Below are 12,586 nucleotides of genomic sequence, written 5' to 3' on the forward strand. Positions count from 1 at the left end.
AGAGAGGCATGGACATATATACACTACCAAAGGTAAGGTAGATAGCTAGTGGGAAGCAGCCGCATAGCACAGGGAGATCAGCTCGGTGCTTTGTGCTCGCCTGGAGGGGTGGGATAGGGAGGGTGGGAGGGAGGGAGACACAAGAGGGAACATATGTATATGTATAACTGATTCACTTTGTTATAAAGCAGAAACTAACACACCATTGTAAAGCAATTATTCTCGAATTAAAAAAAGAAGACTTAATCAAAATTGGTAAATTTTTGTGTAGCCATTTTAATATTGAAGATGGAAGAAAAGAAGCAACGTTTTTGGAATATTATGCTTTATTATTTCAAGAAAGGTAAAAATGCAAATGAAACGCACAAAAATATGTGTGCAGTGGATGAGAAGGTGCTGTGACTGATAGAACGTGTCAAAAGTGGTTTGTGAAGTTTTGTGCTGAAGACTTCTCGCTGGATGATGCTCCACTATCGGGTTGACCAGTTGAAGTTGATAGCGATCAATTGAAAGAATAATTGAGAACGGTCAACGTTATACCACGTGGGAGATAGCTGACATACTCAAAATATCCACATCAAGCGTTGAAGATCATTTGCACCAGCCTGGTTACGTGAATTGATTTGATGTTGGGATTCCACAGAAGTTAAGTGAAAAATACCTTCTTGACCATATTTCCACATGTGATTCTCTACTTAAATGTAATGAAAATGTTCTGTTTTTAAAACAAATTGTGATGGGCAATGAAAAGTGGATACTGTACAACAATGTGGAACAGAGGAGATCGTGGGGCATGCGAAATGAATCACCACCAACCACACCAAAGTCCAGTCTTCATCCAGTGAAGGTGATGTTGTGTATATGGTGGGATTGGAAGGGAGTTATCTATTATGAGCTCCTTCCAGAAAACCAAACATTAATTCCAACAAGTACGGCTCCCAATTAGACCAACTGAAGATGGCACTCGACAAAAAGCATCCAGAATTAGTCAAGAGAAAACGCATAATCTTCCATCAGGATAACGCAAGACTGCATGTGTCTTTGATGACCAGGCAAAAACTATTACACTTTGGCTGGGAAGTTATTATTCATCTTCTGTATTCACCACACATCGCGCCTTCAGATTTCCACTTATTTCAGTCTTTACAAAATTCTCTTAGTGGAAAAAATTTCAATTCCCTGGAAGACTGTAAAAGGCACCTGAGAAAGTTCTTTGCTCAAAAAGTTTTGGGAAGATGGAATTATGAAGTTGCCTGAAAAATGACAGAAAGTAGTGGAACAAAAGGGTGAATACGTTGTTCAATAAAGTTCATGGTGATAATGAAAAATGTGTCTTTTATTTTTACTTAAAAAACTGAAGGCTTTTTGGCCCACCCAATATATTATAAAGATGTATGCCATGCCAAACAAAACAAAACAACACATTGATTGCAAAACTATAAAACTCACAGGCTCTTCAAATAGTCTGCATATACTGTAGATTACAGTGAATCTAAATATACCATCTGAAGAGAATTACAAATTAAAGTCAACTTTTAGATAAATAATCCAATACAAAGATTTTTTGATTGCTATAAGGTAATTATTTTCTATTAAATTGCAAATGCATTATTGGTGTTTTGATGTATTTTGATAGGATTGGAAAATCGAGGAATAAGAACATAAAAAACCAGTTTTCTGTCTTTACATTTTTAAAGTTTTTACTTAACTGCGTCATTGTATCTTCTTTTTTCCTTCTGAGTTGAAATTATCTTGTTATCATTTGAGCAAATTTGCCCATTAAAAGATAGAGATGGTTAAATAAAACAAACTTCTGCATCAGTCACCAGTTTTAGCTAGGAGAAATGGTAGAACAGGTTACCAAATAATTTGTGGAGCTAATTTTCTTGAAATTGTTTCAGAAGAGAGGAGTCACTAAGTTCATCTTATATGGAATTGAGTGGATGTGAAGGGAAAGTCTAAGAGGAAATGAAATAGTTCAGCAATTGTCTTACCAATTAGAAAAAATGAGGATTTCCTTTATTTTATAGAAATTCTTCTTTAGCTTGAAGGAAGTACTAGTTGAAAACAACCACTGTCATCAATAGCAAACCAAAAACCAGAACCAAAACTTAGTAGAAGGGTATAAAGAGGATTTCATTTTAATGTGGTAAAATATACATAACATAAAATTTATCATTTTCATGTACAATTCAGTGGTTGCAAGTATATTCACAATGTTATGCAACTATCACCACTATTTTCAGAAATTTTCATCATCCCAAAGAGAACCTCTGAACCCATTAAACAATAGCACTGATTCTCCCCTCTCACACCAGTCCCCAGTAACCTCTATTTTTCCTGTCTCTATGAATTTGCCTGTTCTACGTTCATCATAGAAGTGGGATCATGCAATATTTGTCCTCTTGTTTCTGTATTACTTCAAGATTGTACATGCGGTAGCACATATCAGAATTCCTTTTTATGGCTGAATAATATTCCATTGTATATATATACCACATTTGTTTATTCATTCATCTACTGATAGCCACTTGTATTGCTTTTACCTTTTGGCTACTATGAATAATGCTGCAATAAACATTGGTGTACAAATATTTGTTTGAGTCTGTGGTTTTAATTGTTTTGTGTATATACCTAGAAGTGGAATTGCTGGATCATAGGGCAATTCCGCATTTAACTTTTTAAGGACCTGCCAAACTGTTTTCCACAGTGGCTATACCATTTTACATTCCCACCAGCAATACACAAGGGTTCCAATTTCTCCACATCTTCATCAATGCTTGTTATTTTCTGTTTTTGTTTTTTGATAATAGCTATCCTAATGGATGTGAAACGTTATACCATTGTGGTTTTGTTTGCACTTTTCTGATGACTAATGATATCGAGCATCTGTTCACACGCTTATTGGCTACTTGTATATTTTCTTTGGAGGAATGTCTATTGAAGTCCATTGCCCATTTTAAGAATAAGTTGCTTTGCTGTTGCTGTTGAGTTGTATTTCTTTATATATTCTGGATCTTAATCCCTTATTTGGTGTATGATTTGCAAATATTTTCTCTCATTCTGTGAGTCGGCTTTTCACTCTTTTGATAGCATCCTTTGATACACAAGTTTTTAATTCTGATGAAGCCTAATTTATCTACTTTTTTCTTTTGTTGCTCTGCTTTTGGTGTCATGTCCAAAAAGAAAAAATCATTTGCCAAATCTAATGTCATGAAGTTTTTTTCCTAATGTTTTCTTATAAAAATTGTATAGTTTAGCTCTTAACTTTAGGTTTTGATCCATTTTGAATCCTTTCTGCATTGAATGGCCTTGGTACCTTTGTAAAAAAATCAATTGAATGCAAATACGAGGGTTTATTTCTGGCCTCTCTGTTCTATTCTATTAGTCATTATGACTCATTTATGCCAGTACCACACTATTTGATTACTGTAGCTTTGTAGTAAGTTTTGAAATCAGGAAGTGTGAAATCTCCAATTTTGTTCTTTCTCAAAACTGTTTTGGCTAAATGGGATTTCTTATGAATTTTAAGATGGGTTTTTCTATTTCTGCAAAAAAAATCTTTGGGATTTTGATAGGGATTGCATTGAACCTGTAGATCTCTTAGGGTAGTATTCTAAGAGATAGTATTCTAAGAGATAGGGTGGTATTGTCATCTTAACAGTGCTTTGTTTATCATTCTATGAACATGGGATAGCTTTCCATTTATTTAGGTCTTCTTTAATTTCTTTCAGCAATGTTTTGTAGTTTTCATTGTATAAGTCTTTTGTCTCCTTGGTGAAATTTACTCCTGAGTACTTTATTCTTTTTGATGCTATTGTAAATAGAATTGTTTTCTTAATTTCCTTTTCAGATTTTTCATTAATAGTGTATAGAAACATAACTGATTTTTGTGTTTTGATTTTATATTCTTCAACTTTGTTGTATTTGGTTATTAGCTTTAGCATTCTTTTTGTTTTTGTTTTTTGTAGAAGCTTTAGGGTTTTCCACATATAAAATAATGCCATCTGTGAAGAGCGATACTTTTTCTCCTTTCTTTCCAATTTGGATGCTTTTATTTTTATTGTTTTATTTTTAACATCTTTATTGGAGTATAATTGCTCTACAATGGTGTGTTAGTTTCTGCTGTATAACAACGTGAATCAGTTATATGCATACGCATATCCCCGTATCCCCTCTCTCTTGCTTTCCCTTCCACCCACCCTATCCCACTACTCTAGGTGGTCACAAAGCACCAAGCTGATCTCCCTGTGCTATGTGGCTGCTTCCCATGAGCTATCTATTTTACATTTGGTAGTATATATATATGTCCATGCCACTTTCTCACTTCGTCTCAGCTTACCCTTCCCCCTCCCTGCATCCTTAAGTCCATTCCCTACATCTGCGTCTTTATTCCTGTCCTGCGCCTAGGTTCTTTAGAACCATTTTCTCTTTTAGACTCCATATATATGTGTTAGCATACGGTATTTGTTTTTCTCTTTCTGACTTACTTCACTCTGTAGGACAGATTCTAGGTCCATCCACCTCACTACAAATAACTCAATTCCATTCCTTTTTATGGCTGAGTAATATTCCATTGTATATATGTGCCACATCTTCTTGGATGCTTTTATTTTTTAATTTTTTCTTGCTTAATTGCTCTGGCTGGAACTTTCAGTACTACGTTGAACAGAAGTGGTGAAAGCAATGAAGAGCGCAGTCAGCCTTCAGAACACACAACTCTGATATTTGGAGGACAAGTTCCTGACGGTCTGTCGTGGTTCTGGCAAGCTGCACCAAACAGTCTGCCACCCTCACTGTTACCTGCCACAAAGATGGGGGAGTGGAGGGTGGTAGCCACTACCACAGGGGAGAGGTTGAAACTCACTGATGTTTAGCAGCCTCTCCACCAAGCTCTCCACCGGATGCTCCCAGGTTTCCACTAGAGTCTAGAGTTCCAAAATAGCTCCTGCAGACACTTTCTGCCAATTCAGTAGCTGTTGAGGTAGAATGATGGATTTCTAGAGCTTCCAGTTCCACCTTCACTCCCCCAAGAGTTGGATTTCTTTTTCTTTTAGCCTGTTAAATCTTTGTTTCAGTAAGGTCAGTGTTATGGGGTAAATTCTTTGTGGGACAATTGGCCTCCTTTTGTTTCAAAGTCACAGATTCTACCACTGATCCTGGTTGGCCATATGACACACTTGTGTAATTTAAAAAACCCTGAATATGAGTGTAGGGAGAATTCAGTTAAGTTTTATTTGCTTCTGAAATTAATAGAAATCCAAATTAGGCCAAACTTTTTAAATTTATAGAATTGATTTACATTTAAAAACCATGAATGCCTCATTTAAAATATTTTTTTTCTCATGATAAATCAGTGAAGCATTGTTTTAGAAAACAACATTTTGTTTCATCTGCTCTGTTTTGTAACCAACTTCTTTATGTCAGTGAAGAGTTAGCTTAACAAAAAAAGAAACATTTTTCTTGTGCCCTACATTTTTACCATCTTTTTCATCCTGTCAGAATAATCTTAAATTTAGAATGCTAAAAAAAAAATTCAGTAAGAGAACAATGTCACATTTTTTATTAGGAAGCAAAGTTTATAACATTATCACAGAGGTGTGAATCTGTGTGTGAGCTTTCCACTTGAAGACAAACTATTCATTTAAAATTTCAAAGAATACAATGTTTCCAGTAGCTTCTTTCTGACTGGCTAACATTTCCCACACGCCAGTTGTGGGTTGGCTATCTAATTACTAATATCTTCTTCAAAATGTTCTTAATTCATATTTCACTTCTGAAAAAATAACAAAATAGATGTTTAGGGTTAATATGGTGCTTAATGAAATACCTGTTTCCATTTTTTTAAAAGAAAGTATTCTGCCTATCTTGTAATGACTATACATCTTTTTGACCAAATGAGCAGGTTTTCTGCCAGCAAGAGCACCCTAGCGAACCTGAAGAAGATCACTATGGTCGAGGATGGGCAGCGAGGCTTTACTGCAAATCCTGTCACTGTTTTCTCTGGCTCTCTAGAGAAATTTCTAGAAAAAGACTTCTAGAAGTTTCTCCCTCCTGTTATGACTGAGATTCTTTCCTAGGCTTAGTCTCCATTTCACTTTTCTTCTAGCCAAAAGGAACAAAGCTCCACGTGAAGTTTCTTTTGAAGATTTCTAAGGAAAAAGGAGGTTCTAAGCACTGAATATGGAGAACGAGGTGGGTCCGTTTCAGCTCTTAAGAGTATGTTTCCCCCAGAAAACTGTCCTTTTTCTTAGTGCCTACCCTCTCTACCATGTTCCGGTGGGATTTGTCTGCCGAGTGGCTTCCCAGAGGAAACCTGACTTTTCCAGGCCAGGTAGTGGCCTCCAGCTTGCCCTCCCCATGGCCCCATCCTCCGAGCAGGACCAGGAGGTCCAGAGCAGTTTCACTTCCCACTGCCCTGCAGGCCGGCCCGGCTGCTCATTTCTCACCGGCCCCCTCTCGCCTCCCCCATCTTCCTCATCGCTCTCCCCCCACGTGTCCCTCTCTCCCCTTCCCCTGTGTCTGCTCTTCTCAGAGGTTAGCTTACAAAGCAAAGTTGTAACTTTGAATTCCTGTTTTTCCAACCGCCCTCATGTGACAGGATATCTCCTTATTGGAGGTTTTCCCTAATTTCAGAAGCCCTTTAAAAGTGGGCCCTGCCTCCAAGCTTCTTTTCAGCCGGTTGTGCAGAGAGGGGGGGAGGGGCGGGGCGAGCCGGCGCCCTCACTGTCTTGGTTCTCCCGGCTCTCTGCTCTCCATCCCTGCAAGAAGAGGATCAACCCTGGGCCATGAAGCTGTCCACGCTCCTGTCTTTCCTTTCTCTCCTTCCGGTTGCCGTGCAGCTCCTGGGTAAGTGGGCTCTGACCTGGAAGCTTTCTGACTTGGGGCCTGGGGTACCCCCTCCCCTCTGGGTCAGGGTTGAGGGATTTCTTCCACACCTGCGGGGAAGAGAAAACAGGACTTCCGCACCACCAGCTCTGCGGCAAACCTCCGCCTGGTCCCCAGGCCTGGAAGCGGGGCACCCGGAGGAGACGGCCGCTTGGCAGGGCAGAGGGGCGGCCTGACCTGAGCGCCACAGAGCCCCATCTTCCTCTTACCTCTTCTCTCATCTGCCGTTGCCTCTTCCCCGCTTTATTCTTAGAGCGATTTCCTCTGTGGTTGGGCGATTCTAATTTTCAGTTTCTATCTAACCCCCCACCAACAACTTCTGAGTGTTTTTGACCAAAAGGAAGGCGGCACTGGTGTCTCTCTTCATGGTAGGTCTAAGGATGGATTGCAGATCGTCCCCCCGCCCGAAGATTCCATGGGAGTTTTAGAACTCATCTCTTTTTCTGTGAATGAGCCATTACATTTTTGCTTAATTGGATTATAGTTGATTTACAATGTTGTGTTAGTTTCAGGTGTACAGCAAAGTGAATCAGTTTTACATCTACATATATCCACTCTTTTTTAGATTCTTTTCCCATATAGGTCATTACAGAGTACTGAGTAGAGTTCCCTGTGCTATCCAGTAGGTCCTTATTAGTTATCTGTCCTATATATACAGCAGTGTGCTTCTGTCAGTCCCAGTCTCCCAATTTATCCCTCCCCCCCTTTACCCCCTGGTAACCATACTTTTGTTTTCTACATCTGTAACTCTATTTCTGTTTTGTAGATAAGTTCATTTGTACCCTGTTTTTAGATTCCATATCTAAGCGATGTCATTTGATATTTGTCTTTCTCTGACTTACTTCACTCAGCAGTGGATGAACCGTTTGATCTAGCTTTTACTGCCGGAGAGTTCATCCTTATCTATGTTCCACGTTGATCCTTATCTGTGTTCTAAGTTGTTCACACTGATTTATTCCTGTCCACCTCACCCTTTTTTTTTTTTCCTGGAGACTGATGATTGCTCGTGAGGCATAGATTCAGAGCTTTTCAGAAGCCCAAAGACATTATGGAGTCTCTCTCTTCTATTTCTTTTATGGAGAAGTAGAAGAAATACTCTCTCTTCTATTTCAGTCTCAACCTGCTTTACCCTTGGAATGAGAGTGCCTGTAGGAATTTTTATTTCCAGGTCTCTTTTTACATGGGACAAACGGGTTTCAACTTGGAAATGCTGGCTCCCCGATCCGCCTTCATTCCTCTCAAATCAGCAAACGCAGTCTGCGCCCAGCCTGTGCGAAAGGGCGCTCCATGCCCTGTTGAGTTGGACGCGGGTGTGAGTAGGGGCCACGGAGGAGACGGAAACTCCCCACCACCAGGAAGCCTCCCAGGGACAGTGTTCCATCACAGAAAGCGTTAACTCACCATGAGCCCGAAGTAGTGGGGATTATAAAAACACAAGCAAAGGCAGGATGGTTTGCACCTGGCCCCTGCCGGGACGCTGCTTAATTTCTTTGTGCTTTAATTGTTGTGTGTGTAAAGTAAGGAGCACTGTATTACTTGCCTCATCAGTTGTGGCAATGATTCAATGAGTTGAACTGTGTAAAATATTTAGAACATAATATAACCCAGAGTAGTTGCGTCCTAAGTGTCAGCTGTCAATAGTAGTGACTTCTTTTTAGTCCCATGATAGCAATCAATTGTTCAATACAAGCAGTAGCGTTAGCATTTAAAGGAGAAGTTTCCCAAAAAAACAATGCCGAGGAAAGAGTCCTGGAGCCCGAGGACACATTTTACCTGAGTCCTGGCTGCAGAGCGCATCCCTCAGACAGTGAGGAGTGTGACAGCAGGGCAGGTGAGCTCCACATCACCCCTGTCTTCATCTTGAAAAACAGTCTTGTGCAGGAGGATTAATATATTCTTTGTGACCCCAAAGGTTAAAACTAAGAGCAGTGAAAATCTTCTAACGGTTGCGCTGTCTCAAATAGAATGTTCTGCTTAGGGGTAAGTTCTCTGTCACTAAAGGTCTTCAGACAGACACTGGATGAGACCTGGACCCTAACCCAGCACCTTCCAATAGGTACATCGTCAGCCACATTATGCAGCCACCTTTAAAAAAGTAAAAAGAAACATTGATTTTATGAATATGTTTTATTTAACCCAATGTATCTAAAATATTATTAGTCAACATTCATCAATATAAAATTTACTGGGATATTTTTACATTCATTTTTTTTAAATTAAAATTTCAACATCCAATGTGCATCTTATACTTACAGGGCATCTCAGTTCAGACTGGCTTCATTTCAAGTGTACAATAGACCCTGGGGGCTAATAGCTACCATACTGGGCAGCACAGATACCACAGATAGAGCCCCTGAATTTCTTTTTTTTTCTTCTCTTTTTTTTTAGCCACACTGCGTGGCTTGTGGGATCTTAGTTCCCAGACCAGGGATTGAACCAGGGCCTTTGGCAGTGAGAGTGCAGAGTCCTAACCACTGGACTGCCAGGGAATTCCCTAAGTTTCTTTAAATTTGCTCTTAATGTTTTGGGGGCAAAAAGTCTTTCTCACTTTGCTTAGGCAGTTTTCCCTCCTGGAGACAGCAGGATGCCTTTTGCTCTGATGAATGTCTTCCTCTTCATAGACACAACTATGGGAGAAGCAGGAGAGTGCTGAAGGATCTTTACTTAAAGAATAAAAGCAAAACAAAAACAAAAACATGTATAAGGGAGCTCTTTCCAGAAAATTTGTTATTAACTTGAGAGCCTTTAATTCTTATTTGACCTTTTCTTGGCCCAAGTGGCACATGAACGGAGGTTTCTGGATAAAGCAGGGCACCTACTTAGCGGTAGAATAAATATACAAACCCTCCGTACCCCCTCCCCTGGACTCCCTTCCCATTTATACAACCCCCCAAAAAAGATCTCCCTGCTTCCTGTGGTTTCTTTCGAACCCAGAACCCTTTCTCCCACTTCCCTGAGAACATCCTGCATCATCACCACCACGAGACCCCGTGTTGTGCCTGGATGGGGCCGGGTGGCCGAGCATAGCAGAGGGAGAGTGAGCTCTTTAGCAGGAAGAACTGCATTCAGTTCTTGTGCCAACGTCTAGACCTCAGTGGGGGATATAATCGTGGTAGAGGTACAGTGAGAGTTGCTCAGGCACAGAGGTTTAGCTTGAAATTGGGACGGTTTGGCTCACAGGCAGTGCAGCGGTGGTAAACGTAACAGTTGGTTCTCAGAAGAGAAAAAGCACTGATTTGTGGCATGGAGTGATTTCCACGGTGTGAGACTCCCACCATGGTTGATTTCAAACTACCAACGTGAGGCCACTGGAAGCAGAGTTGGGAAGAGGTGTCAGTAAGAGGCTCTCACTGGCCCCTGAGGGTGAAAAAACCCAAAAACTAACAGAGTGAATGTGACCTCTAGCCCACTGCTGTACTGCATCCAACCTCCTCGTTTATTGGTAAGAAGACTGAGGTCCTGACAGGTTAAGTGATCTTTCCAGGGTCTCACTGGTTAGTGGCACAACCTGCTGAATGCTCAGGCCTGCTGACTCCCAGGGCAGCGTTCTTTCTATCAAACAGAAGCAATGCGTTTTTGCTCCACAGATGATTGGTTTCATACCAATCTTGGACATCTTCAGGGAACAGTTGCCCACTGCCTATTCCCTTACTAGTTTTCATTTTTCATAAAATTTTCCTTATTTCTACTTTTCTTCTTGTCTTTCTCCCTTCCTTCCTTCCTTTTCTTTCTTTCTGTCTCTCTCTCTTTCTTCTTTCTTTCTTTCTTTCTTTCCTTCTTTCTCTTTCTTTCTTTCTGTCTCTTTCTTCTTTCTCTCTTTCTTTCTTCTTTCTTTCTTTCCTTCTTTCTTTCTTTCTTTCTTCCTTTCTTTCTTTCTTTCTCTTTCTTTCTTTCTTTCTTCCTTCCTTCCTTCCTGTCTTTCTTTCTTTCTGTCTCTTTCTTTCTTTCTTCCTTCCTTCCTTTCTTTCTTTCCTTCTTTCTTTCTTCTTTCTTTCTTTCTTTCATTCTTTCTTCCTTCCTTCCTTTCTTTCTTTCTTCCTTCCTTTCTTCCTTTCTTTCTTTCTAACTTTTCTTCATTTCTAGTCTCTCATTTCTTCCTTCATACATATGACTTGTTTTGGATACCAGATTTAAGACATACTTTCAGACATTGTTGACCAAAACCAAATTTTTGTCACCTTTCGTTTTTCAATTGCTCTTATAGTTGTCTATTTTTCATGTTGTTGTCCCAAATAACCTCTGATTTTTCTATAATTCAGAGATGAAGATCTGTGGATGTAGGATATTCCAGATATAGGCAAGAAGACAATTGCTTTGTTGAGTGACATTTCAGTGGCTTCTGAGGGTGTTGGACCTAATTTCTAGGTAGGAAGAGTCACCACTGGTTAAATGTGAGCTTTAAAGAATCAAATACGCTTGAAAGAAGCCAGAAAGAGAAAGACAAATACCATATGATATCACTTAAATGTGGAATCTAAAATATACACAAATGAACTTATCTATGAAACAGAAACAGACTCACAGACAGAGAGAACAGACTTGTGGTGGCCAAGGGGGAGGGGGGTGGGGGAGGGATGGATTGGGAGTTTGGGATTAGCAGATGCAAACTATTATATATAGAGAATGGATAAACAACAAGGTCCTACTGTCTAGCACAGGGAACTATATTCAATATCCTGTGATAAACCATAATGGAAAAGAATATGAAAAGGAATATATATATGTGTATAACTGAATCACTGTGTGCAGCAGAAATTAGCACAACATTGTAAATCAACTATACTTCAATAAGTTTTAAAAAAAGAAAATACAGAAGGTAACCTGTCAAAAAAAAAAAAGAATCAAATACACTCAACCTCAGTTAAGACAAAGACCCTCGCCTTCAAAGGGACCTGGAGATTACAGTGATGACACTGATCCTGAAACCCAGTCTGAGACTGAACCTTGAGCAGCTAAGGGAGAACCAGGAGATCACAGATCACAAGGGGAGTTGCACAGGAAAGTACTTCTGAAGTGGTTTGTTATCTGCATGGCAGAGAGAGGGAAACGGATGTCGATGTGAGAGCGGCAGTGTCCTCTTGCCTCCTGGCAACCATCAAGCTTTATTGAATGGAAATACCATATGGTTACATGGGTCCATAGAGGGAACTAGTGGAAATCACGTAGAATAAAAGTGAAAGTAAAAGGAGATGGGAAGGCAAGTGCCCTTTCAAAAGGAATGGAAACTGACAGAGAAGTAAGCACTGTTGGACAGGTTCTTCTAATTACAGACCAAGATAAGGTCACAGAGCCCTTTCAGAGCTTTAATCACTTTAAGTAATTGCTTGCAGTTCCTTAATCAGATCCTTAATCAGATCCCAGTGAGATGGGTTGGGTGGGTGTTACAGTCCGCATTTTACTACATGAGGAAACTGAGGCTTGGAAGTCAGCTAGCCATTAAGGACCAGAGCTAATTCTTGACCATGGTCTTTTGGCTCTGAGGCTAAGAAGGAGATGTAATTTACCAGCTGGAGTGTGTCCATCAGGAAAGACATAAACGTGCTTCAAAACAACAGTCTGTCAAAGAAGGACTTACTTAGTCCCTCTCTTTGTATCAATTGTTTAGACTTTTCACTTGGAGATGGGAAAGAGGACACTAACATTTGAAGGTTTACTCTCTGCAAAATGGTATGCTGGGTGCTTTGCTTAAATTATCTCA

The 12,586-nt window shown here is 39.9% G+C and overlaps 1 protein-coding gene across 1 annotated transcript in view; it reads left to right on the top strand.

Annotated features, from left to right (window-relative positions):
* The first annotated feature begins 6,667 nt into the window (after positions 1–6,667).
* MRC1 (mannose receptor C-type 1) overlaps positions 6,668–12,586 on the top strand; it is a 97,476-nt gene continuing 91,557 nt past the window's right edge. Inside the window, exon 1 of the mRNA XM_019933519.3 lies at positions 6,668–6,849. Coding sequence (XP_019789078.2) covers positions 6,789–6,849 — 61 coding nt within the window. The 5' untranslated portion in view covers positions 6,668–6,788. The remainder of the gene's footprint in view (positions 6,850–12,586) is intronic.

The sequence above is a fragment of the Tursiops truncatus genome, chromosome 2 (genome assembly GCF_011762595.2).
Source record: "Tursiops truncatus isolate mTurTru1 chromosome 2, mTurTru1.mat.Y, whole genome shotgun sequence".
Lineage (NCBI taxonomy): Eukaryota > Metazoa > Chordata > Mammalia > Artiodactyla > Delphinidae > Tursiops > Tursiops truncatus.